At 49.9% G+C, this 24,687-nt stretch overlaps 8 protein-coding genes across 8 annotated transcripts; 4 read left to right on the top strand and 4 right to left on the bottom strand.

Annotated features, from left to right (window-relative positions):
- Positions 1-139: 139 nt before the first annotated feature.
- On the top strand, positions 140-1,306 carry TRUGW13939_09556 (uncharacterized protein; the record flags this gene model as incomplete). Its single annotated transcript, XM_035492678.1, has 2 exons — positions 140-201; positions 286-1,306. 2 exons carry the CDS (start codon positions 140-142, stop codon positions 1,304-1,306), a joined length of 1,083 nt encoding a protein of 360 aa, XP_035348571.1.
- Positions 1,307-2,353: 1,047 nt separating this feature from the next.
- Positions 2,354-5,057, top strand: TRUGW13939_09555 (uncharacterized protein; the record flags this gene model as incomplete). Its single annotated transcript, XM_035492677.1, has 4 exons — positions 2,354-3,224; positions 3,275-3,708; positions 3,771-4,537; positions 4,592-5,057. The coding sequence occupies 4 exons, from the start codon at positions 2,354-2,356 to the stop codon at positions 5,055-5,057; spliced, it is 2,538 nt and encodes an 845-aa protein (XP_035348570.1).
- A 263-nt stretch (positions 5,058-5,320) lies between these two features.
- Positions 5,321-8,083, bottom strand: TRUGW13939_09554 (uncharacterized protein; the record flags this gene model as incomplete). Its single annotated transcript, XM_035492676.1, has 4 exons — positions 5,321-5,445; positions 5,516-7,492; positions 7,550-7,579; positions 7,636-8,083. The coding sequence occupies 4 exons, from the start codon at positions 8,081-8,083 to the stop codon at positions 5,321-5,323; spliced, it is 2,580 nt and encodes an 859-aa protein (XP_035348569.1).
- A 1,634-nt stretch (positions 8,084-9,717) lies between these two features.
- Positions 9,718-10,966, top strand: TRUGW13939_09553 (uncharacterized protein; the record flags this gene model as incomplete). Its single annotated transcript, XM_035492675.1, has 4 exons — positions 9,718-9,731; positions 9,794-9,944; positions 10,012-10,392; positions 10,454-10,966. The coding sequence occupies 4 exons, from the start codon at positions 9,718-9,720 to the stop codon at positions 10,964-10,966; spliced, it is 1,059 nt and encodes a 352-aa protein (XP_035348568.1).
- A 101-nt stretch (positions 10,967-11,067) lies between these two features.
- On the bottom strand, positions 11,068-13,512 carry TRUGW13939_09552 (uncharacterized protein; the record flags this gene model as incomplete). The annotated part of the gene is made up of 8 exons (XM_035492674.1): positions 11,068-11,094; positions 11,142-11,772; positions 11,825-12,160; positions 12,215-12,906; positions 12,951-13,081; positions 13,132-13,231; positions 13,299-13,423; positions 13,479-13,512. The coding sequence occupies 8 exons, from the start codon at positions 13,510-13,512 to the stop codon at positions 11,068-11,070; spliced, it is 2,076 nt and encodes a 691-aa protein (XP_035348567.1).
- A 754-nt stretch (positions 13,513-14,266) lies between these two features.
- TRUGW13939_09551 (uncharacterized protein) lies at positions 14,267-16,434 on the top strand (the record flags this gene model as incomplete). The annotated part of the gene is made up of 3 exons (XM_035492673.1): positions 14,267-15,052; positions 15,105-15,121; positions 15,453-16,434. 3 exons carry the CDS (start codon positions 14,267-14,269, stop codon positions 16,432-16,434), a joined length of 1,785 nt encoding a protein of 594 aa, XP_035348566.1.
- A 94-nt stretch (positions 16,435-16,528) lies between these two features.
- TRUGW13939_09550 (uncharacterized protein) lies at positions 16,529-18,181 on the bottom strand (the record flags this gene model as incomplete). Its single annotated transcript, XM_035492672.1, has 1 exon — positions 16,529-18,181. One exon carries the CDS (start codon positions 18,179-18,181, stop codon positions 16,529-16,531), a length of 1,653 nt encoding a protein of 550 aa, XP_035348565.1.
- A 2,750-nt stretch (positions 18,182-20,931) lies between these two features.
- TRUGW13939_09549 (uncharacterized protein) lies at positions 20,932-22,331 on the bottom strand (the record flags this gene model as incomplete). The annotated part of the gene is made up of 2 exons (XM_035492671.1): positions 20,932-21,500; positions 21,578-22,331. The coding sequence occupies 2 exons, from the start codon at positions 22,329-22,331 to the stop codon at positions 20,932-20,934; spliced, it is 1,323 nt and encodes a 440-aa protein (XP_035348564.1).
- Positions 22,332-24,687: the final 2,356 nt, after the last annotated feature.

The following is a 24,687-nucleotide window of genomic DNA, read 5'->3' as shown; positions in this document are numbered from 1 at the left end:
ACAAGAATAAGACTTATAATAGCCGCCCCCTCATTGGTCAAGATCCGCTTACATAATTTCACCTCGCCCGCCAGCCCTACGTCCAAAGAAAGTCACCCCTCACTTTCACAGCATGTTTCCGCTTCGCAGACTCTTCAAAATGGCTACTGAGACTGCTTCAAAGAAACTAAAGACCTCGGGGCCGCTCATCGGTACTCACAAGTGCGTATATGCCCTCACACATGGCATAGGCCTACGATATGACCGCTTTAAAAAAATAAAAATAAAAAACTAACAGATCGATAGTGGGCACTTTCATGCCGACGAAGCTCTCGCCGTGTACCTCCTCCGTCTACTGCCCGAATACGATGCCTCTCCTCTGGTGCGCACACGAGACCCAGCGCGCCTGAGCGAATGCCACACGGTCGTTGACGTGGGCGGCGAATACGAACCGGCAAACAACCGCTACGACCACCACCAGCGGACGTTTGCTACGACGTTCCCCAACCACAACACCAAGTTGTCGTCTGCTGGCCTAGTGTATATGCACTTTGGCCGAGCCATCATCGCGCAGCACACCTCCCTGCCGCTGGACCACCCGGACGTGGATCTGCTGTACGAAAAGCTCTACTCGGATTTCGTCGAAGCGCTGGACGCGCATGACAACGGCATCAGTGTCTACGAACAGACTGCTCTGAACAACTCTGGCCTCGAAAAGCGATTCAAGAATGGCGGCGTCAACCTGGGCTCTCTGGTGGGAGATCTGAACCACGCCGACCCCACCAGCAGTGAGCCGCAGGACGAAGATAGCTTGTTTGGCCGCGCCAGCACGTTTATCGGCGACGCATTCCTGCGCAAACTCCGGATTGCGGCGGCTTCATGGCTGCCTGCACGTGCGACTGTCGAATCTGCCTACCAGAGCCGCCAGACTGTGCATCCGTCTGGCCGTATCATTGTGCTTCCCCAGGGCGGAGTGCCGTGGAAGGAGCATCTATACAACTTCGAGCAGGCAGCTGACGGTACGACTCCAGAAAGCAATCAGGTGTACTATGTGCTCTACCCAGAGAACGGCGCCCCCGACGCGAAATGGCGTGTGCAGTGTGTGTCCGAGAACGAAAGTAGTTTCGTCTCGCGGAAGCCATTGCCAGAGGCATGGAGGGGAGTGCGCGATCAGGATCTTGACGGCGTTCTGGCAGCTGATGCAGAAAAGGCTGGCAAGGACAAGATCCCCCCCGGCGCGATTTTCACGCATGCCAGCGGATTTATCGGTGGACACCAGACCAGGGAGGGGGCGTTGGCCATGGCGGTTCGCAGCTTGGATAATTAATGAGTGATGAGATAAAAGTTTTGATGCTCTATGTTATTCAATACACCAAATAAGTCAGTTCCTCGAGAAATCAATCACACAGCGTGTGTGCATATCACGATGTCTTTTGTGGCGCCTGTGGCGTCTATGGCGCGATCTGCAGACTGAACATGATCACACAGTCTGTTATTAGTTTTATTAGTATAAACTAATATCAACATAAGAGTAATGGCTGACCGAAGCATGTGACTTGTTCTTGTTGAGAATTACTTATTATCCACGACCAGGGGGCTTGGCGGCACCTCCCGGGCCAATCGGCACGCCTCCCTGCACGCACGTTCCTGGCAGAAGCTTGTCATTGTATGCTTCCGCTGGTACTTCCACTACTGCCACTACCAGCACTGTTCTTCTTCCTCCTCCTCCTCCTCCTCCTCCTCTTCTTCCGCCTCCCCCCACTACTAGTCTACTACTCCTCATAGTGACTAGTGAACCAACAATGTCATTCAGCCGGAGTGTTAGTCTCGCTTCTTTGTCTCCGAGCGATTCCGGCATGACTGCACAACGTGCAGCCGTCCAGAATGCTGTTTGGCGGCTGGCCATCCCTGCGTTCTTGTCCTGTGGTTTCAAGCCTCTGGTGCCAATGCCAATGTTGAATGTAGTACTCTCGCTCTCCACCACAAACTGGAGCCTCCTTCTGCAGCTAGGGGAGTTAAAATATTAAGAGTGACCACTGGCGATCACCATCCACCACCATGTGCGCCTTCCTCTTGCTCACAGGCGAGCAGCCTGCACCAGGCAGGCCCGGCCAGACTGCCGCTAGTTGGGGCATGTGCAGAGTTCTGGCTGACAGAGTGGTCGGCGGCCTCTCTCTGCTCATCTTTTCTAGATGAGCTTGCGGGGAAATAATCTGAACTCGACTCAACTGACTCACCATTATGAGCAACTCCCATAAAGTCTCCAGCTCGCTTCGACGCGCGGCATTCGACCCGATATCCATGTGGCGCTGCACCAAACAAAAGCCGCCGACAGGGATGACAGGAATCTACTGAGAGGGGGTTTCTTATAAGAATGTCGCTAGCCTCGAGCTCGCCTAGAGGAACGCTATGTTCGGTTGATACCATTGATCTTGAAAAGGCTGGCGTTGCATCGGACAAAGGCCTTAAGAACTGCAGCGGCGGCAGCAAAAGCAAGACAAATACCAAGACCAAGAGTGTGAAAGCTTGGTTTGACCGGCATAACAGAACTTCTTCAATCTTGCTCTTTTGCCTACTCGGTGTGGGCATCATGCTGTTCGTTCTCAGCTTTCTCTTGCTCTTCAAGATCGGCCGCGGTCTCGCCGACGAGACTGTCAAGGCAGTCGACAAGTCAAGCGACCTCACCCAGTATGTCAATGTCTTCACTGGCACCGAAGGCGGAGGAAACGACAATCCGGCTGCTGCACGCCCGTTTGGAATGGTGAAGCTGGGCCCAGATCTGCTCGACTCTACCACAGATGCATACTCGGGCTATCTCCCCAAAGGCGACTTCTCGGGCTTCAGTATGATGCATGAACAGGGCACTGGTGGTGCCCCCAAGTATGGAACCGTTTCCCAGCTGCCACTGGTCGGGGAAGTTCCTCAGCCGCTGTCCAATATCACCGTAGGTCGGACCGGCTCAGACGAGGGTTCTGTAGGCTACTACAAGGCTGTTACTAGCGAGTCCGTCACCGTAGAGCTATCTCCCGCCAATCGCGCCGGAATCTACCGGTATACATTCCCCAAAATTGGGGCAAATAATATTCTAGTCGATGTTTCCCACGTGCTGCCCTCGTTTCGCGGCCAGGGTCTTGGTCAGGGGTACGCAGGCGGGGATATCACCGTTTTTGCCGATAGCCACTACGAGGGCCATGGCGTTTATAACAATGGCTGGAACCGGTCGCCCAATTGGCCCATCTATTTTTGTAAGTGTGCCAATTTAGAGACTGAATATTCGCTTACTTACGAGACATAGGTGGATATTTCGACAGCACGCCAACGAGCAACAAAACATATTCCGGTACAGATGCTAGCGGCAGCGTCGAGCAGCCCAGTGGACACGCCTCCTCAAACTCGAGCGAGGTCCGCATCGGCAGTCTTTTCACCTTTAACGACACTGAGGTTATCTCGCGCGTGGGCATTTCCTGGTTGTCCATCCCGCAAGCTTGCCAGAATCTAGAGGATGAGATCCCGCAAGGAACAGAGTTCTCCCAGGTTGTCGACGACAGCAAGGCGGCATGGAACGATCAGGTGCTTTCGAAAGTAATCACCTCGTCGAAAAATTCAGACACTCTCTCGTTACTGTACACCTCGCTATACTTTATGCATTTGATTCCTACCAACCAGACTGGCGAGAATCCGGGCTGGGTATCGGACGAGCCTTATTGGGAGGACATTTTCACTTTTTGGGTGTGTACTACCTATTAGTAGTTTGCTTGTCTTTTAAATTTGGATCAAACTGACGAAGACAGGATCTCTTCCGCTGCGGAACAGCGCTGATGCAAGTCCTCCAGCCCACTGCCTACGAAGAGCAGATCCGATCTCTGATCGACATCTGGCGCAACGAGGGATACATGCCCGACGCGCGATCCTCCAACTACAACGGACGAACGCAGGGCGGCTCCAACGCCGACAACGTGCTCGCTGACGCCTACGTCAAGGGCGTGCGCGGAAAGGTCAACTGGATCGATGGATATGCAGCTATGCTCAAGGACGCCGAAGTGCAGCCGGCCAACACTGTGCCTCCAGACCCCATGGCGCCGGATTCCTCAACCAAGGAAGGCCGCGGCGCTTTGCCCGACTGGAAAAAATACGGCTTCATCACTCCGACATACTCGCGCGCCGTCTCTCGCGCGGTTGAGTACGCATACAATGATTTTGGCTTGTATCAAGTGGCGGCCGGGTCTGGCAACCAGCTCGATGCTGCAAAGTATCTGAACCGATCTCGCAATTGGCGCAATCACTGGAACCCCGAGACCAGCTCTTTGGGGTTTACTGGGTTTGTCGTACCTCGCAATTTGTCCGGATTTCATTCGATTGACGTCCTCAACGCTGGCGGCTACTGGGCTGATCCGTGCTATGAGGCCAGTCCCTGGGCGTACTCGTTCACAGACGTCCATGATGCTGCCCATATGATTGAACTGATGGGAGGCGCCGAGACGTTTGAGGAGCGTCTCAATGTGACTTTTGAAGCAGGGGCCAATGCCGGCAGCACCATTTTCGACTCGACCAACGAGCCGTAAGCCTTCCTTCCTGGTTCTGACTGAACTATCTGACTGACTTCTAATAATAGCATGTTCACAATCCCCTACCTCTACAACTATATCAACCGGCCCGACCTCTCCGTCCTACAGTCCCGCACTGTCGCCAAAACCTCATACAACACTGGCGTCGACGGCCTCCCCGGAAACAGCGACGCCGGCGCCATGCAAACCTGGCTACTCTGGAACATGATCGGCCTGTACCCCATCACCGGTCAAACCACATTTCTAATCCACTCCCCCTGGTTCGACTCTCTCGAAATCGACCTCGGATCTGGTAAAAAACTGCAAGTAACATCAACCAACGGCGATAACAACGGCGACTCGGACTACTACGTTCAGAGTCTCAAAGTCAATGGCCACAGATGGAAAAAGAGCTGGCTCACTTGGGACGATGTGTTTGCGCACGGTGGCACGTTGGAGTTTGAGTTGGGTGCTGAGCCGGTGCAGTGGGCGACTGGGGATGTACCGCCGAGTCCGGCGTCGGTGGATTATTGAGTAAGTAATAAATAGATATATTTTATTCGTTGTATATAGTTTACTGCGGCATGATATATATATATGTCTGTAGGGATTTATGATTCGATGAAACGTCAAATTTGAGGTTAACCCTATTTCTTACATTGTTCATTTTATGAAATATCAAGACATGAAATGAATTCAGCGTATGCTAATCAACTAGGCCCATAACAATCTAACCCAGTCCAATCCAATCCAGATGCTTCCATATATCATAACCAAAACCGGTATTTCACTGCCAATCAGTACTCGGCCAACTGCAGTTTCTTCCCCACCGGCCGCCGGCGCGCAGGCTTCTCGACACGGTCTCGATCAGCCTGCACGCCTTTGAGCGCGTGCAGTAGCATTCCAGCGTCAAAGAAGCCGTCTATCAAGTCGTTAGCAAATGATCTTTATATTTAAAGGGGAAAGAAAAGAGAAAAGAAAAAAAAACTTACAACCACCCATCCCATCATCCTCAACCTCGCCACTATCCGTCGTCGGCGTATCTGCACCATTCCCAACACCAGCAGTACGCCCATGATGGCTCGTATCCTGCCTAATCAACCTGCCACGCCTATTATCCAACCTCTCCGAAAGCATCTCCATCTCCCTCGCGCGGCTCGTGCGCGGACTAGTCGCGGTTGTCTTGCGGCTGATTGTGCGCAGTAACTTGCGAATCTCGAGCAAATACGACTCGAGCGTGTCCATCAGGCGCGAAGTCTGGCGGTGTTTGGAAGATGCGCAGATGGAGATGGAGTCGTCCTTGATAATGTACCCAATACCGAACCCGTCGCCAGAGGTTGGACCAAACCCGAAATGGCGCAGGGCCGGGTTGCCGCAGTTGGAGGTGGAGAGGACGGTGTTGTTGATCTTGTCCCAGCCGTTGTCGTTGAAAATGGCTGGCGTGGAAGGAATGGTGCGGAAGCGTGGGCTGCTGCTGTTGTTGCTCGTGTTGCTGGCCATGCTTGCTGTATAGGCGCCGTCGTCAGATGGGATGGGCGAGGAGGAGAGCGCGCTGCTAATGGAGTCACCGTCGGCTACGACACTATTCGAGGAAGGAGAGGCAGCGCCGTTCGTGGTGGTAGACGACGAGTCTTCGTCAAAGGACCGCTGCCAGACGCAGTACAGCGCATACAAGTGTCGATCCTGACCCTGTGCTTTCGAGCACTCCTTGGTCATGGCGACATGTCTATTAGTGGCCTTGCGCAGAGCATCGACTTTTTGCTCAATGGGGTTGTCGCCCCAAAACGTCTTGACAAAGTCAACCGACTCCTTTGTCACGGGCCGTAGAGCTTCGGTGCGCCCGTGCAGATACATCTTGGTCATGGCCGGTTCGTATGTGTTTTCCACACGGCCATACAGCCCGTAGTAAGCCGCCTGAAACGCCATTTGGACAAACGCGTCTGGCGAGAAGCCCATGGAAGTAATAAAATTCTTGCCATAGCCCGAGAAATCCAGCACTTGAAACTCATGCTGATGCAGCAGATCTGCCAGATGCGACTCGGCGAAGCGGAGAGCAATGCTAAGCTCGGGAATCATGTCCCACTGGAGCTTGCGCGGCGTCGTGCTCACGTTTCCAAAGCTGCGAGGATCGCGCTTGGACGGGTCTGGGCTTGTCGACGCCCACAGCGAGGGCGCCTGCCCGTTGATCGTCTTTGCGTAGCGGAGGATAGTATCGGTATAAACATCGCTGGCAAAGCGCAACACCGTGTGGCCGTCAACACCCGTGTGCTCGAAATTGATGCCCGCACTGCCGTTCTGACACACGATAATCTGCAGTTTGTCGTACCACCGATTTATGCACGTTCCAATCTGCACGCCACGCACGATTTCGTTTGTGCCGCAGAGCATGTTGCCGCACAGCTCCGCCGTGCTGGTGGGCTCCATGTGGTCGAGACAGAGAACGAAGATGGCGCTGTCGACGATGTGCAAACACTCAGCATTGTTCGAGCCTTCTTCTTTGGTCAGCAGGTCTCGTAGCCCGGACCAGACTTTGCGGTTTTCTGTGCTCAGAATGCCGAGAGCGCCCTTGGCTGCTTCCTGGATCGGGGTCTGCTGGGCGTCGTCGAGGATGACTTGGAGATTGAGAGTGATGTCTTTCTCACTCATGATGATATCATTGTGGTCATCAAGGACGTCAAACCAGTAAAACTGACCTCGGCAGAGGACCACAATATGTTTCGCAGACGGGTTCTGCCCGATAATGCATCCATTCTCCGTGGGCACACGCGCGGTGCCAAAGAGTCGCGAATACTGAAACATACACAGCGGCGTCCCCTTGACCTTGTCCGGCGGCAGCTCCTCTCTGCGGACTGCACGGACAAAGGACAAAGCAGACGAAACGAGCGAGGAGGCCCGGGTAAGTTGGTTGTTTCGTGCCGGAGTTGGGTCATCTTCCAGCAGGAAGAACGGGTTCAGATTCAGAACGACAGCTACAAAAAAAAAAAATCAGCATCGTTCATACACCAAAAGAATGACATATATCCTACAGTTGTCAAAATTCAAGTATGAATCATACCCTGGATGAAAATTAGCACGAGTATATAAAATTTGATCAGTTAAAACAAAAACCTACAAAACTGCTCAATATAGCTCGTCTTGTACGAAGCATACTTTTTCAGCTTCTCCTGCAGCTCCGGCCCCTCAGATTTGAGAAAGTCGTACACCGAAGCCTTGGTTTCCTCGTGCTCTCTGGGTGTCTGCAGCGGCACCAAGGATTCGATATACTTTCGACATGTACTTTCAAGATCCGGAATCGGCAACTTGGGCAGCGAGTCCTGGTTCGCAAACGTGACGCCCTGTTTTGAATCTTGCTTTTGCTGCTGCTGCTGCTGCTGTTGCTGTTCTGTGTTTGACGACGTCGTCACGCTTTGTCTCTGCGCAGGCTCCATGGTACTACCAATGGCCTGCAGCTCGGGTGACTCTGTTGGATGATGTTGCAGTTTCGAGGGCAGGATGGCTTCGCCGCCTCCAGCCGAGGACATGGTGTTGAGAATTTTGACTGCGAGGGTTGAGTAAGACATTGCTGCGGTAAAAAAAAAAAGATTCAGGTGTAGACGGAGGAGAGGACGGTGGGGATAGACAGGAGGCGCAAGGCGCTGCGGTAGAAGTAGTGGCAGTCTTGGAGGCAGTAAGAAGGCATGGGGAAGTTCAGCTAGAACTGGAGTGGCATATCATGCAACATCAGAGTAAACGTCAAGGCAAAAGATGAAGATGAATACGAAGGTGAAGGTGATGGTAAAGTAAGATAACGGGAGTAATCACGGGATACACTGATATATATGTCACAAGCGCAAAGGGCAATCTCTCGGCCGGGCGCTGCCGATTCAATAATAGCAAATAAGCATAATATCAAGAAATAATAATACGTACAGGCCTGCAGCCAAGCTAGACAATCGGTGATATTAACCCTACTACTGTCTGAGGGTTGAAGGTTGACCCGCTGAAGACCGACTCGCCGACTTGACAGCGCGGGGGAGGGCCCAGCCGGGGCAACGGAAGCAGTTTGTAGGTAGCAAAAGGTAAGCGTGGGCAACAGAGTCGTGCGAACGGAGCCGCTAGACAAGAACGGTCCACCGGAGAGGCTTCGCCAATACTTGCTAGAGTAGTAGCAGCAGTAGTAGTAATAATAAAATTGGAGATGGCGAGATCTGTTTGTCTGGCTGCTGATCCGGCTGTTATAGATGCCGAACTCGGATATATCATATATGTATCAAGTACATGTGCCACGGCCTACAGCAGTTGCACTGTGATGTATAGTTTGACAGCGTATGGTAGATGAAATCACTAAGCTCAGGTAGACTTGAAAGCTGCTACGAAGCAGGTTTTACCTGACATATCAAAAAACGACGAACACGGCCTGGCCAAGCAGTGAAAAAGGTCAACTGCGGTGCAACGTAGCTGGCTGGTCTAATTCATAAAGCCGGCAGTATCTCTCATGTCATAGTGGCAATTGAGTTATTCCGTAAAGCGCCTGGGATTATTTAGTATTGTAGCCGCGAAATAACCGATGTCGTCCGGTCGTTCGGTCGAAGGGATCGAAGCGGTTGGACACGAGATCACGTGCTTTGTATCACCTCGTGAATCTGGGGTGAGTCGTGACATCATCGGTCACGTGTCGATGACTAACAGTATAGTCACGTGAGCACTCGCGAGGTACCTGGTGTGAGTATTATTCTACTAAAAATAGTAGAATATTGAAAATAAACATGTAAAGACTAACTAAGCCTATCGGATCCCAACAGCATCAAGATTATTACAGTACATTGCCGATCATCACTACATCCCGGCTAGCTACTCGCAACCGTCTAGCTTAGATCTTCCCCGGGCAGAACATCGGCTTTATATACTCGTCCGAGTCTAAAACGTGAAACCGCCAACCTAAAATATACTACTGTATAGTATGTACATTTAAACAAGTTGATCACGTTGTCAACTTGTCAACTAGTGTAGAGAGTGTGGAGCACAATGGAGATATGCCGGCGGAAACAAGCGTAAACCCCGGGTTTGGACTGAGGATTCGGATTTATTAATTATAGTCGAGTGTACCATCAAGTATATATGTACAATGAATGTAGGAAGGAAGAACCAACTAATCAACTGATGTCGGCATTTCACATACGCGCATTGAATAGTCAGCCAGAAAGGGAAAAAAAAAATGGAATACGTCAAGTACAAACCTCTTTCCCTCCCAACCCTTCAAAAATCTATATCTAATAATCAAATAAAAAAAGTCTCGGCCGCTCCGGCCTAAAAATCTCCAAAATCGTCCTCGGATGCATGTCCTACGGCACGCCCGAATGGCAACAATGGGTTCTCAGCGAGGAACAAGCGCTGCCGCTGATTGAGTATGCGTATAGCAAGGGGATCAACACATGGGACACTGTACAATACCTTTTCCCCTACCCTGAACATTCCTCTCCAAAGATTCCCTAATAGATAGTTCCTACAGGCCGACATATACTCCCACGGCATATCCGAACAAATCCTCGGCAAAGCACTCACCACCTACAACATCCCACGCAACCGCGTAGTAATCATGACCAAATGCTTCGTCGGCGTGAGCGACGAGCACGACCGCGACCGCAGCGGTGCCACAACACAAACCAGCATTGCTGCCAGCAGAACCAATGATGGTCCCTGGGTAAACCGTGTGGGCCTATCACGCAAACACATTTTTGACGCCGTAGACGACAGCGTGCGGCGGCTGGGTACGTATATCGATGTTTTGCAGATCCATCGTCTAGACCGCGAAACCCCGCGCGAGGAGATTATGCGTGCGTTGAATGATGTGGTTGAGAGTGGGAAAGTGCGGTATATTGGCGCGAGTTCGGTGAGTATACTTTACCTTTCACATTTCCAAAAAAAAAAAAAATAATCCCTAATTTGGGTAGATGGCCGCGTGGGAATTCCAAGCACTGCAAAACATTGCTATTCGTCGTGGCTGGCACACTTTCATCTCCATGCAAAACTACCACAATCTGCTGGCGCGCGAAGAAGAGCGCGAAATGGTGCCGTACTGTCAGGATGCTGGCATCGGACTAATACCCTGGTCGCCGATTGCGCGGGGCGTGCTGGCGCGGCCGTGGGATGCGCGGGGGACGAGTGTTCGGGATAGTACGGATAGTGCTGTGGGCACTCTGGTGCGAAGCCGAGAGACAGAGTCTGATAAAGCTGTTGTGGACCGGGTTGAGGAGCTGGCAACCCGTAAAAATGTGTCCATGGCGCAGGTTGCCACGGCGTGGTCGCTCAGTCATCAGGGGATGAATCCGATTTTGGGGTTGAATACCAAGGAGCGCATCGACGAGGCGGTGGCTAGTATTGCTGTCAAGTTGACTGAAGACGAGATCAAGTACCTGGAAGAGCCGTATCAGCCGAGGGCAATTTCTGATGCTCATGAACGGTGATTTCTAATTGACTGTCCTGAACACTGAGATTATAAAAAACAATGTAGATGAATTAGTCAAATATACTGATATTAAACTGAGCTATACATATGGCATCAAAATCAAAGCGTGCTTTCAAGAGCAAAAACCTGATTTCGTTAGCAAAACCTCACATTCAGATCGAAAGAAAACCTACCAAAGCTGTCCTCGTCGGAATATAGATGTGCAAGAAATTCTTGCGCCCGTTCCATGGCATGTCCGTCGTGAAAAACCGAGTCTCCTTCTGGTTGCGCCCATGTCCACCAAAGTCAGAGTCATCCGTGTCTAGGACAATCCGGTACGTGCCCTCCTGTTCAACACCAACCCTGTAATCGGAGAAGCTCTGGGTTGGGTTAAAGTTGAACACCCACAACAGCCCAGCCCGTTCAAACACAATCACCTTGTCGTCCTCATTCTTCAGGCTCACGTACGCTTGCGGCGAATGCAGCCAGCCGTATTTCTCCTCGGTCACTTGCATCGCACGGTCAAAGTCGTTCAAAAACCGATAGCGCAGAAGTTTGTCCTCGGTCAGGTTCAATTGTCGACGCGCATACCAGAAAGAATTCTGATTTCCAGCACGAGGGAAATCAAGCCATTCGGGATGACCAAACTCATTTCCCTCAAAATTCAGCCAGCCTTCGCCTCCTAGACTATGTGTCACTAGTCGGATCATCTTATGGAGCGCCATTCCACGCTCGATGATTGGAGTCAGCTCAGTCAGAGTGGACATGTTGGTGTACAATTCCTTGTCGCACAGCCACATCATCAATGACTTGTCGCCAACCAATCTGTTAATATGTTAATACCATTACAAAATAGAAGAGGGGGGGAAAAAAATACGCTTGGTCATGGCTCTCGGCATAGGCAATGGTCTTTTCACCATGACGACGGTTCGTCAGGGTGAAAGCTAGCTGGCCCATGTCCCAGTCTTCGTCCTTTTTCTCTTTGAGCCACTTGATATACATGTCCGGAATGGCCATGGCAAGACGGTAGTCAAACCCAATTCCTCCCAGCGATAGCGGCAAGCAGAGCGCTGGCATGCCCGAAACATCTTCGGCAACGGTGACTGAGTCGGGGTAGAGCTGGTGAAGCAACTCGTTGGCAAGCTGCAGGTACATTACGCTGTCGGTATCAACTCCTGGGCCAAAGTACTCGTGGTAGCCACCGGAAAATCCACTACAAATGTTAGTACCTCGTCTAGTGATTCGTCTCCATGTTTGATTTACGTACGTTCCAATGCCGTGGTGCGTGTACAGCATGCTCGTGACGCCGTCGAATCGAAAACCATCAAACTGGTATTCATCCATCCAAAAGCGAAGATTGCTCAGCAAGAAACGAAGAACTTCATGACTGCCGTAGTTGAACAGACGGCTATCCCACAGTTCGTGCTGGCCCTTGACTCCACCATGGAAGTAGAGATGGTCGCTTCCATCAAACATGTTGAGGCCGTCCAACACATTCTTTGACGCGTGACTGTGCACAACGTCCAGCAAGACGACAATGCCCAGGCCATGAGCAGTGTCGATCAATTCTTTCAAGTCCTCTGGAGTGCCATAGCGGCTACTAGCTGCAAAGAAATTGTTGACCTGGTAGCCAAAACTGGCATAGTAGGCGTGTTCCATGACGGCCATCAGCTGGATGGCATTGTACCCGAGGTACTTGATACGCGGCAACATGGTGGCAGTGAAGTTCTTGTATGTCGCAACTTTTGTCTCGGGCGAGGAGATACCGACGTGGGCTTCGTAAATACGCAGGCTGGCCGGCTTCTTCGGGCGAGGCTGTTTAAAGGTATACCTCTCGCTCGGGGGCGGATTCCAAAAGACGGCATCGTAGACGGGCGACACATTCAAGTCTTGCGTGACGCGTTTGATCCAGGCGGGGATGCGGTCAATCACTTCACCAGCACGGGTATTCATGGTGATCTGGGATGCTCAGTCAATTGGGGGGAGAAACGATGCGCGCGCACGAAATCGAGGTCGGGCACCTTGATTTTGCTCTCATGTGCAATGGCCGGCTGTCCGTCTTTGGCAGGAATCGTAAGTTCCCAGACGCCAAAGTCGTCCATTTTCATCGGGTGCGCTGTGCGGTCCCAGTTGTCTGTCAAATAAATCAGCTAGAATAGATGGTAGGTATGCGACAGGTCGTACTGAAGTCGCCAATGAGACGGGCGTCGACGGCACTGGGCGCCCACTCGCGGTAAACAATATCGCCATTTTCGCGCACATTGAGACCGAATTTATCAAATCCCTAGACAGTAAAGTATGTATAAGCCGTCGTACAACAATGGCAATCGTCACGGTGGGGAAAAGCACACCCTGCTGAACTTCTCCAGGCCTCCTTCGAGCTCGTCAATCTTTTTGATCCACTGCTGGGCATACGAGTATCGCGTCTTCAAAGCGTCTGTGTAGGGTTCGAGCCACGGGTCGAGCTGGAGGACACCTGAGCATAGCTGGTTAGCAGCGGCAAACAGCAGCGGAGCGGGGAAGGTACGTACCAGTACCATCGGGCGGGACGGTCGAAACGGCCATGGGTTTTGTATTTAATTATAGAGTAGAAGGTAGAGATCGATGAGAGTAGAACAGAACAAAAAAAACAAGAGTGAATTGGTCGAGATAGAAGGGAAGAGAAGAAGACGAGGGGGGCGGCGAGGAGGGGGCGGGGAAGGAAGGTTGACAGGGAAGGAGCGTTGTAGCTAATAATGAAGGAAGGAGGTCTGGGGTAGCGACTAACTGCTAACTAGTCCCACCGTAAAGTCAACCACTCCATTTCATCCCAAAGAGCACAAACAAGGAACAAGCAGTGCGACTGTGACAGTGACATCATGGCATACTTGCTAGCACATGCGGCTTGTTTACTCCATTTTGGCATTTACTCTGTGCTTCTCTAGATTATGGGATACTCTCCTCCACACGCCCCTTTCCAGCCCCTCCTCAACTACTCCGCGCAGCTCTAGATTCCAGACTGGAGCTGTTCCAGGCTTCCAGCGCGACAATTCCTGTTTTTGATAGCGAGATAGCGCGTGCTCTAGCGGAATAGCCTCACCGACCGCCCGCAACCGTCATATTGGCGCTGGCCAATCAGGGTGTCTGGGTGGGGCAGAGCTTTCTCCAGACTCTCCAGACTTGAACCTCAACAGAACCCGGCTTACAACATATTCACACATCCAGTAGTTCGCAGGTTATGCGCCTGCGCCATGCGCTCTGTGTGCAAAGTCTCCGGCTGGCTCTGAAGCCACACCTTTTTCCGGCACGAGCCGAAAGTAGTACCATTACGACTGTCAGCATGCCACCACCAACAGACCTCCCAATCCACTCATTCCCCAACGCCTCGGCCCTCGAGTCCTTTCTCGAACACTCACACACCCAAATCCCCGGATTTCATCTAAAAATTGCCAAAAAGGCGTCCGGCATCCCCTCCGTCTCCGCCGCCGACGCAGTCCAAGTCGCGCTTTGTTTCGGCTGGATTGATGGACAGGCCAACTCCTTTGACGCAGACTGGTATCTGACCCGCTACACCCCGCGTCGTCCCAAAAGTATCTGGTCGCAGAAGAATGTGGACACTGTAACGCGCTTGTTGCAGCAACAGCAGGAAGACGAGGGGAAACCACAACAACAACAACAACATGCTTTCCGCATGCGTCCAGCGGGGATTTCGGCAGTTGAAGCAGCCAAGGCAGATGGCCGATGGGCGCGCGCGTACGCGGGACCCGCGACGATGACGGTTCCTGATGATTTTGCGGCGGCGTTGGCTGCGGTGCCAGCTGCCCAAGGGTTTTTTGAGAGGCAGAGCAAGACTGCAAGATATACAGTGCTAATGAAACTGTATACGGGCGCTGAGCGGACGCGAGCGAAGCGGATTGCCGGGTTGGTGCAGTTGTTGGCAGAGGAGAAAATGCCGGGGGATACAAAGTCGACTGTTTTAAAGAAAGGTGCTACTATAAAGAAAGTCGCGGTGAAGAAAGCTGCTGTTGAAAAGGCAGCTGTCGAAAAGCGCAAGGCTTTGTTGGAAGATGGCGACGAGGATATCCCTACAAGGGCAAAGACGCGGCGTGCTGGACTACGTCGGAGAGTCTGAATTGTATATACTATCATTAAGTGTGCATCTACTAAATACATACTAGTACATGCATAGACATCCGTATGTATATGCCGAAAGCCTCCCGCTCTTGATTACCGAGGTCAACCCTAACCACAACATTGAATATATAGCATATACATTCAACACATTTAACCACACGTATGAATACTACCACACACTCTATGCATAAACCATACAATGACCATCCCCCCAACCCAAAAAGCCGTCTGGATAGACAACCCCGGGCCGCACGGCACCGTCCAAATCCGCACGATTCCCACCCCACAGCCCGGCGACGGCGAGATCCTCGTAAAGATTGAGTATTCCGGAATCTGGTCTCCTCCTCTTTCCAATCCATATATATATATATATATATATACTAATGTAAAAGTGTATCCAGCGGCTCAGACCTCCGCAACCTACACGCCTTCAGCAAATACACCCCAATCCCCGGCCACGAAGCCGTCGGCACCATCGTCCAACTCGGCCACAACACTCCTACTAAATGGTTGCATCGCCGCGTGGGCATAAAATGGGTCTGGCAGGCCTGCGGTTCCTGCTCACTATGTCTTCGTGGCCAGACAAACCACTGCCCAAACCAACTCAACACTGGGCGTAGCGTGCATGGCACATTGCAAGAATACGCGCTTGCGAGACCGGCGTTTGTCAGTCTTGTGCCGGATGGTTTGGACTCGAAACTGGCGGCGCCGTTGATGTGTGCGGGGCATACGCTTGTTGGTGCTGTTTCGAAGCTGGATGCTCATCTTGCTGCTGCTGCTACTGCTGCTACTACTAGTAGTAGTAATACTACTGGTGATAAACCGGTGGTGGTAGTGCTCGGCGCAGGCGGAGGACTGGGCCATCTCGGCGTACAGATTGCGCGACACCGGGGATATCGCGTAGTCGCCATTGACGCAGGCGCCGAAAAGGAGAAACTGTGCCTCTCGCTCGGCGCTGAACATTACATCGACATCACCACTACTTCCGACATACCCACTCGCATAAAACAACTAATAGACGACAGCGAAGAAGAAGCCGCGCACGCCGCCATTATTGTCTCTGGCGCCGAGGACGCATTCAGTCTTGCGCCACGGCTTGTACGCAACGGCGGCGTGCTTGTTGTTGTGGGACTGCCCAGGAATGATTTCTTGTTTCCGGTCGCGCCGATTGAGATTAGCAGTCGTGGGTTAAGCATTGTGGGAGCGAGTGCTGGCACGGAGACGCAGATGGATGAGTTGTTGGCGATGGCAGACGAGAAAATCGTGGTGCCTAGAGTTGAGGTTGTTGCGTTTAAGGAAGAAGAAGTAGCTACGGCGTTTCAGAGGTTGGAGGATGGAGATGTGGTGGGGAGGTTGGTTGTGCGGGTTTCTTAGTATATATATATATATATATATACACTAGGTATGCCTATTTAATTCCTCATATACAATATTTGTTTGGATATATACTGTACATACAACAGATCGATCACTCAATCAAAACCAGCAGCTTCTTGTACCATGTATCATACACCGGCGCTGGCCTCTCCGCCGCAATAATCTCGTCCAGCCCCGTATGCATATCGACATCCTCAGGCTTCCACGCCCAGGGATCATTCCAATACACAATGCGATGTCCAAAGTACAACAACAAAAACGCGGGGATACCGATATAAGCCGTAAAAAAGTTATTGACCGACCACTTGGACGGGAAAAACACCGAAAACCCATTAATCAGCGTCAAAAACAACGCGCCGGCCATGCCAATGTACGATCCGTACGGCTGCAGCCAGGATTTGTACGGCCGCTCGACGCCCTGGGTGTCGGCGGCCTTGCGGAAGCGGAAATATACAATGCAGCAGCAAAACCAGGAGATGAAGCCCGAGGTATTGGTAAAATTGACAAACCAGTTAAAGACGACAGAACTCGAGGTGCCGACGGAGAGGTAGGCCAGCAACGAGAAAAGCGCGGAGCAGGACACGGACACCCAGGGCACACCCCATCGGTTGCAGGTTTTGAAAACGCTGGGGGCGTTGCCGGACATGGCTAAACCATACAAGGATCGCGAGGACATGTACAAGAACGAGTTGCCCGCCGACCAGGCCGAGGTCAACACGGCGGCATTGACAATGCTGTCCAGCACGGGGATGCCGGCGTTTTGAATACCGACCACAAACGGCGACGAGCCTGCGCCGGCACCACCGTTGGTCAAGCGCGAGTCGTCCGAGGGGCAAATGACACTAATGGCCAGCACGGCAAAGATATAGAAAAACACCAGTCGGTAGATGTAGCGACGAGCAGCGCGCGGTACGTTGCGACGGGGGGACTCCATTTCACCGCCGGAAATAACAATCAGCTCCGGCGCAAAAATAAAAGCAATGGCACTCGACACAATGCACTGCAGTAAACCGACAAACCGGCCGGCATTCCCCTCGACAATGTACGTGTTCATGGCGCGCGGATTGTGCCAGTAGTGGAAGCCCAGGCGATGGCGGTTGGGGCCGCCTCCCCAGAAGAGAATAAAGCTCAGAAACAGCAAGCCGACCAAGGTCAAAATCTTCAGACCGGCAAACCAAAACTCGGATTCGCCGTAAACCTTGACGGGCAGGTAGTTGAGCAGCACGATGATGACCAGCATGATAGTAATCCACACAGCGACGTTGACTCCCGGGTTCCAATAATCAATAACCAGCGACGCGGCAGTGATCTCGTACGGCACCAAAATGCCAATCGAGTACCAGTACAGATATCCCATCGCAAAGCCCAGACTGCGCGACACGTAGCGAAAACCGTGGTAGCTCATGGTACCGCCATGCACGGGCAGGTAGGCGCCGATTTCCGCAATGCCGGTGACCAGACAATACACCAGACAGGAAATAAAGATGTAGCCGATCAGCAGCGAGGCTGGGCCGCCAATGGCGAGCGACTGGCCAGCACCCACAAACAGACCGGTGCCAATGGTGCCTCCGAGAGCCATCATCTGCACATGGCGACTGCGCAGACCTCGCTGGGTCTGGGCATATCGCTCGTCCAGCAGGTCGGTCTCGACCAGGGCGCGCATCGCATTGTGTTTTTCGCCGCCGGCCTCATAGTCGTCGTGCGCCGGGGGGGGGGAGACCGATTCAATCCCGTGCGTTGCCATTTTGTTCTAACGAGGGGATGCCATGCAAATTGATGAAAAAGTCAAGGACCAGCAAACAGCCAAGGGCGACGGTCCATTTATGTAGTACTCGGTAAAGTAACGCTCTGGCTGTCAAAGCGATAAAAGGTTCGCGAACGGGCTAAGAAGGCGGGTGAAACGTGGTAACGATCATCAACGCCGGAGTGGGGAAGGCGCTGTCTCCCCAGATAGGAGTGGTTTCGGCCAATAATAGGCTATCCTTAAGCCAAGCCCGGGTGGAGTGGTTAGTTTATTAAACTGATAGTGGTAGATAACTACGAGTCAATTATCATTTATTCCTGGTAATTATTACACAGAGTCCAAGTAGACCGGCTCCCGGGCCGGTCTCCAGGCGTAGCCGTACCTATGCGGCCCCCGCAAAATAGGGCAAATCAGCTTTTCTAGATTTTTCTCCAGGATATACTTTTTCATACCGATGGTTCGGAATTGGGAAATAACGAAAAGCTAAATCGCTAAAAAATAGTAGGGTAAGAGGCTCGTGGGTATTTAGAGTGGCAACTTGTTTGCTAATAATTTATATAGAAGGCTTGGAGGAACTAGGAGAAATAGTAGATAGCTATCACTGAGAAATGTATAATGGAGCTTTAACAGCTTTGGAATTAACATTGTATAAGAACAGCCCACGGGGTTTGCCGAATCAAGTCAGAATCAAATAGCTCAATCGCTAGGAATTTAGTAACGTGCTGAAAATAGATGGCGGAAATTGAAAGGATTCGTATTATATTATGCTGATAACATCGAATCAGGTGCGACAATGGTAGTCACAACAACGTCCTTCATTATATATATATATATATATAAAATACCAACTGTGTTTATTATATGTAAACATACAAATATTTATTTACTGTTACATGTATATATTTAATCTATTGCATCTTATTTTTCTCAAAAATAATATACTACTATCATTCTTTAATGATTTTTATACGGAGTAGGCTGGTCAGCATTCCTGGGTGCTATTTATAACCGCTAATAGGGGGCAACAAAAACATTGGCATCATGGTTGATCGTACAAACTGCATATTGACGTTTCACTCAGGTGCTAGGATCATGACTCGGGAAACATCGCTATTGGCGAAGAGAAAATAAGACCATTTTAAAAGCCCCAAGGACGTTATATCTAGTAAAAAAGCAATTATTTTCATCCTCACAAATAAGGGGATGCAGCAACGAAATATCCCCAGCGAGGTTTTCGGTTTCCAATGTGGATACACACTACAATCCTGCCAACTTTAATATACCAAATCATCCTGCAAACAGCCAAGGGTTGGCAGCTCGTTCGGCAAATGTGGCCAAGGTTCATCAGACGACAGCTGCCCGGATCGATGCCCGGATAGCGATACCCGGATATGGACGACATAGACCGGTTTTCATCGTCACACCAACAACAACAAGTCTCTATGGCTCAGTTGGTTAGAGTAAGCGACCCGTTCGCCTTGGTTAATAATCCGCCTGTACTAATAAAATCTTCAGGCGCCAGTCTCATATCACGCATATGATCAGTTGCGAAAACACCTGAACAAATCTGGAAGTCGTGAGTTCGATCCTCACTAGGGACAATTTTTTTGCCATTCATTCCCATGAATATAGCGAAAACGCTTAAAAAAGCGATCCAAGCGTCTCCCGGACCATGGATTTCTCTAAAACACAGAAGAGGGTTTCTGTAACCTTCAATATCATTGTATAACCAACCACACTTCAATCACAACTGTGGTTGACATTTTTTCATGTGCTTAGACAAAATATAACAATTGAAGTGAAGGACCAGAAGTTATACATATATTTATAGGTAGAAGCTACTGACAGAATTCACCAAGAATTTCCCCACACAAAAATGCGACAATCTTTAAAAAAAAGAACATTCAAATTGACTGGCGATCTCAATGCTGTGGAAGCGACCCAAATCGTCCAAAGCGTCCCACCGGCAATAGTTGGATATTATCGAATCTCCCCCGTCTAACGAGAACTCAACTTTCACTGCTTTCCAACGTCATGAACAGTTTCTGGAACTCCGAGTCCCGCGCAAGCAAGACTCGGGGACTATCACATTCCACAATCTGCCCGCTCTTCAGCAGAACAACTCGGTCGGATCGATCAATGTGTCGTAAATGATGTAGAATAGCGATTACTGTTTGCGAGGACGTGAATCCCGTGTCGATGACATCTTGCATGATGGCTTCTGTTTTCTAGTCCAATAGACGTTTCCAACGTCGTCCAAGGACTGTATCATATGGGACAAGGGACTGATTGAGCGTTAAGACTTTGTGTAATAATACAGTTCTGTCCTGCCGTCCCTGGTATAAATAGACCGATAAGATGGTTAGAGGAAAAAAAAAGATGCGATAAGGCGATATAACTATAGAATATCACTATAGAAAGATAAATGCATTCTATTTCTATCTTGAAGCTTGAACTAACTGAAACCCAGTGCTTGAATCACCGTTCAGAACAATAACTGTGTTTGCTGCTTCTTTCTCCATATCCTCCTCCGTATCCAACTTATTGTCAAGGTCCAATGCAGGCCCATTGAATAGAATCGGAAACAGTAACGTCTTCCACCTCGGTATGTTACCCTTATGCACTTTTATAATAGTGAGCGCAAACAAGACACAAGTGGATACCGCAAGAGACAGCGGAAGAGTGATCCATGGCCAGCGAACATGCAAACACGTTGCAGAGTGAAGCACATCGCCGGTTATAGGTGCGCTTTAATTGACATGTCCTGTAAGGCGCATATAATTCGTCAGTGATTCGGCCATGTTTTGGACGGCACTATCGATTGACTGGAAATCCGTGAAACTGTTGTTGTACAACGTTTTCAATGATTGGGGGCCGTTCACTTCACCAATCATAGTGGCATCTAGAAGCTCACCGGTCAAATTGCCAGTGAAAAGTTTCCATAGATAGTCGCCCCATAAACTACCCGGAAACTCGTAGTTTATGGCATACACGCATTGCCGTGTATAGAGGGACTCTGGGAATGGCACATCGGTATCGTTGCTCGGGATAATCTCATCCAGCGCTACCGAATCAAAAGTGATGTTGTAGCCAAGCCATCGACCGGTGACTTCGTAGCCCAATTGGGTCAAATTTGCTTTTTGATGGTCGGAAATACACTGTGTGTCCACAAGGCCGTATCTGGGGGCAGAGCCACTTTCGTCCTGGTGTAGATAGAGACTCGACGAGTCAATGCGCGGACACAGGGCTCGAAACTGCAGCTGACAGCATTCGCAAGACGGCATTGCCACAAAGTGTTGTTTGCGCCTGGAGCTTCGCACTGATAGATAGCGTCGCCAGTATTTGGGTTTATTTTATTTTGCGAAAAGTGCGTTGCACCCTGCAAAAATTCCATACTCCATTGGGTTCCGTTTTGTACGGCGGCGCCAGCAAAGAGGATCTGACGCGAATCGTCATTTCCATAATTATCCCATATGGTGGAAAGCCCTGATGGTGAGGTCGAAATGAAAAGATTTGGGTCGGTATTTTGTGTGTAGGAGTGATTTATGAAAGCAAAAGTAACGTTAATTTGATCGCTGATATCTTGACATGCGCTGCAGTACCCAAGGGATGCATATTGCGGAGGAAATGTACAGTTTCCAGTGGGACAGTTTGGGGTGATGGTTTCCTGTGACCCAAATAGTCCTAAATTGATAGCATTCTGGACACCAGGCTCGATGGTCTCTTCCAATGGTCCCGAGTGCGCACCGGAAGATTCAAAGTGATTTGTACGTGGTATGGATGCGGTTGAATTCGTAATAGTAGAGCAGTCTTCATAGAGGACCAGCTGCTGTATAAAGGGATCGATGACAATAGAAAAAATAGTGATGATCGCTCCAAAAGCTGTCAAAGGCTCACGTATATGGTTGGACCACAACCATTGCAAAGACCCGAGCGCTCCATTTGCTGCCGAGTTGTATCGTACCAGGTCTAGAAGTGGTCGTTCACGTACAAACCAGCTCCATTGCAATTGGCCCAGGCATGACGCAACAACAACCGGAATCGCCAGCTTCAACACAAAACCGTATATAGAGAGCAGCGTGTTGATAGAGATTTGAAAGGGCCACTGCGGAATCGGTTTATTCTGGTGCGGATACAAAGTCACAACCATTGCGACGATAGAAATCAACCCGAAGACACAGGCTGTGACCTCAAGCCATACCGAAACCATACCAATGGAGCCCTTCACCTGAGTATTTGATTTATTTCCATTCTTATTGTCTTCGCTTGCCTATAAGTAAAACCCGGTCCTCCCCGAGTGCTTGCATGTGGTGGCTCTCATGTGTCATGTTATCTTGGCCTGGCGGATGGTCATCACCTCAAGAGGCTATTAAGCGTGATTAAAAAACTGGATTTTTTTGAGGGAAGGGCCGGGAGTCGTATAGAAAAATGATACAAAATAAATGATCCATGTCGGATGCGGCTCTAAGCTTATACGGCTGGGGAGATTGACTTCTTAGTGCGATTATAGAAACGGGGCCGAGGCTGAGTCTGACGTGATAATATGTCGCCCGCATATATGGCCTTAAAAAGGGGGTGATATGCAAACTTGCGGGACTTTCAGAGGCCGAAACAGACTAGTAGCTGAGATAACACTGTTGCCTCTGAAACATCTGAAATGAATACACTACGTGAGCTAAACCGAGTCCAAAACAAATTAGCGAGCATCTTGAACTCGCTGTGTGAGGAAATCATCCTGTTATTTACATAAGCTTAATACGCAAGCTGTGTTATTTCTGTGTATTAAAAACATAGAGGATAGAGGTCTTCCGATCAAAGTGTGCAGCTTATCATAAAGCGCTCATATCTAGTGAGTAACAGTTGAAACTATAGGTAATTAGTTTTCAGCAGAGTAATTTTATTATTGCATGGGTTTGGTTGGGTGGTTATCATTGGTCAGTCGGACGAGCATTTTAGGGGCCGGGTTGTATTGAGCTGGCAAGGCTAAGCCGATGAGGCTTAGAGGTGAAAAGAATAAGATAGATAGGTATGAGCATCGCACCCATATTTATTTATTTACCGCCTTAGTTAATAATCGGTGGTTTAGCTATAGAGGCCACATCGAGTATTAGGTTGAGACTAGTAGTCTTACAGATGACGTGACATGCTATGAGGATTACAACGAGACATATGAAGAATGGAAGCAAGAACCAAAGCGTCATCGATATAGGATATAAACCAAAGAATATACGGTGACAGGCTTTTGTGCTAAGTGTACCTAATATCGTATTCAAATTGACCATATCTAGATACTTTGATGGTATTGACTATGAACTACTACATAGCGTAAGATCTCCGATATATTTTATAATCAACCTGTTATCACATAGATTGGTACTTACACTACATATTGACATACTGATAGTGCTTTCCGGTTATAATAAGTAAATAATAAGGAATGATTTTACTTATCTTTGTTTGTCTTCGGTTTTGCGACTTTCACTTTTGTTTGATGACGTGAAAAAACAAAAGGAATTTTATTAACTGAAAAATGATAACTAGAATAATGATTATTAAAAAGAACTTGTTTCTTATTTGCCTTATAGTGTTACTTGGCGCTCTTACTGGAAACAACTGGGTGGCATTAGTTTCGTTTATCCTCCGCACCAAGTCATACCAGTGTCAAAACCCTAAATACGATGTTCGGGTTATATCTTACCACCCTCTTCTAAATCATTTTGAGAACTTTAACGCTGCCGGATAGCATGAAATTAAAGTATAAACGGCGGGTTAGAGTACTGAAGAAAGAAAGCCAAGGTTTATTCGTGTCTTAAAGCATATTGACTACCAACGTTGCGGATTTCCGCTACTGTCTCGTTCTTGGCCGTGCAACTGTCAACTCGTCTGATATTTCTGCATTACCCCATAGTGGATACCGGGGTATAGTGTAGAATGAGGTCGGGGAGGTTGCTTCCAGGAATCTAAATGACGGGGCAAGGCGGACAGAGATGGGTCTCTTAGGCTGGTATTGTCAGTGTGTGCTATCCCGTCAAGCTAGATATTGATTCTGGTTGGAAGATATTAACTAAGGATAGAGATCGGTTCCCACGCAGACATTCGGGTGGACGACTTGCTAGACAGGGCCTAAAATTTGCCTCCATTCAAAGTTACGAAAGCGACCGGCATGTAAACGGGATCTTTTTCCCGATATGAAGATAATAAAGCTGTAGAATGAGTCCGCACAGTCTCCTCGATTCCGTGTATGATAAGATGGCCGACGGGTTTTCCGTGTCGCTACATATAGGACCTAATATTCCAAGACGTGCTATCATCGGGATACCCGACACAGTTCTCCGGCTTCGCGGTCTCGCGTGGTAAGCTCCACAAGTACCCCAACCCATCTGAACTTTCCCCTGACTAGGGGTTCATGGGCGTTGTAGCGAGTGGACCAGCTATGCTACGTTTTGTATCTGGATTGTGTATCCAACTTCGACCCACATAGCAGAGGGCGGGAGATGGATACTGTC

This window comes from Talaromyces rugulosus, chromosome V (genome assembly GCF_013368755.1).
Source record: "Talaromyces rugulosus chromosome V, complete sequence".
NCBI classification, from domain to species: Eukaryota; Fungi; Ascomycota; class Eurotiomycetes; order Eurotiales; family Trichocomaceae; genus Talaromyces; species Talaromyces rugulosus.
This window is presented reverse-complemented; position numbering and strand designations above follow the sequence as displayed.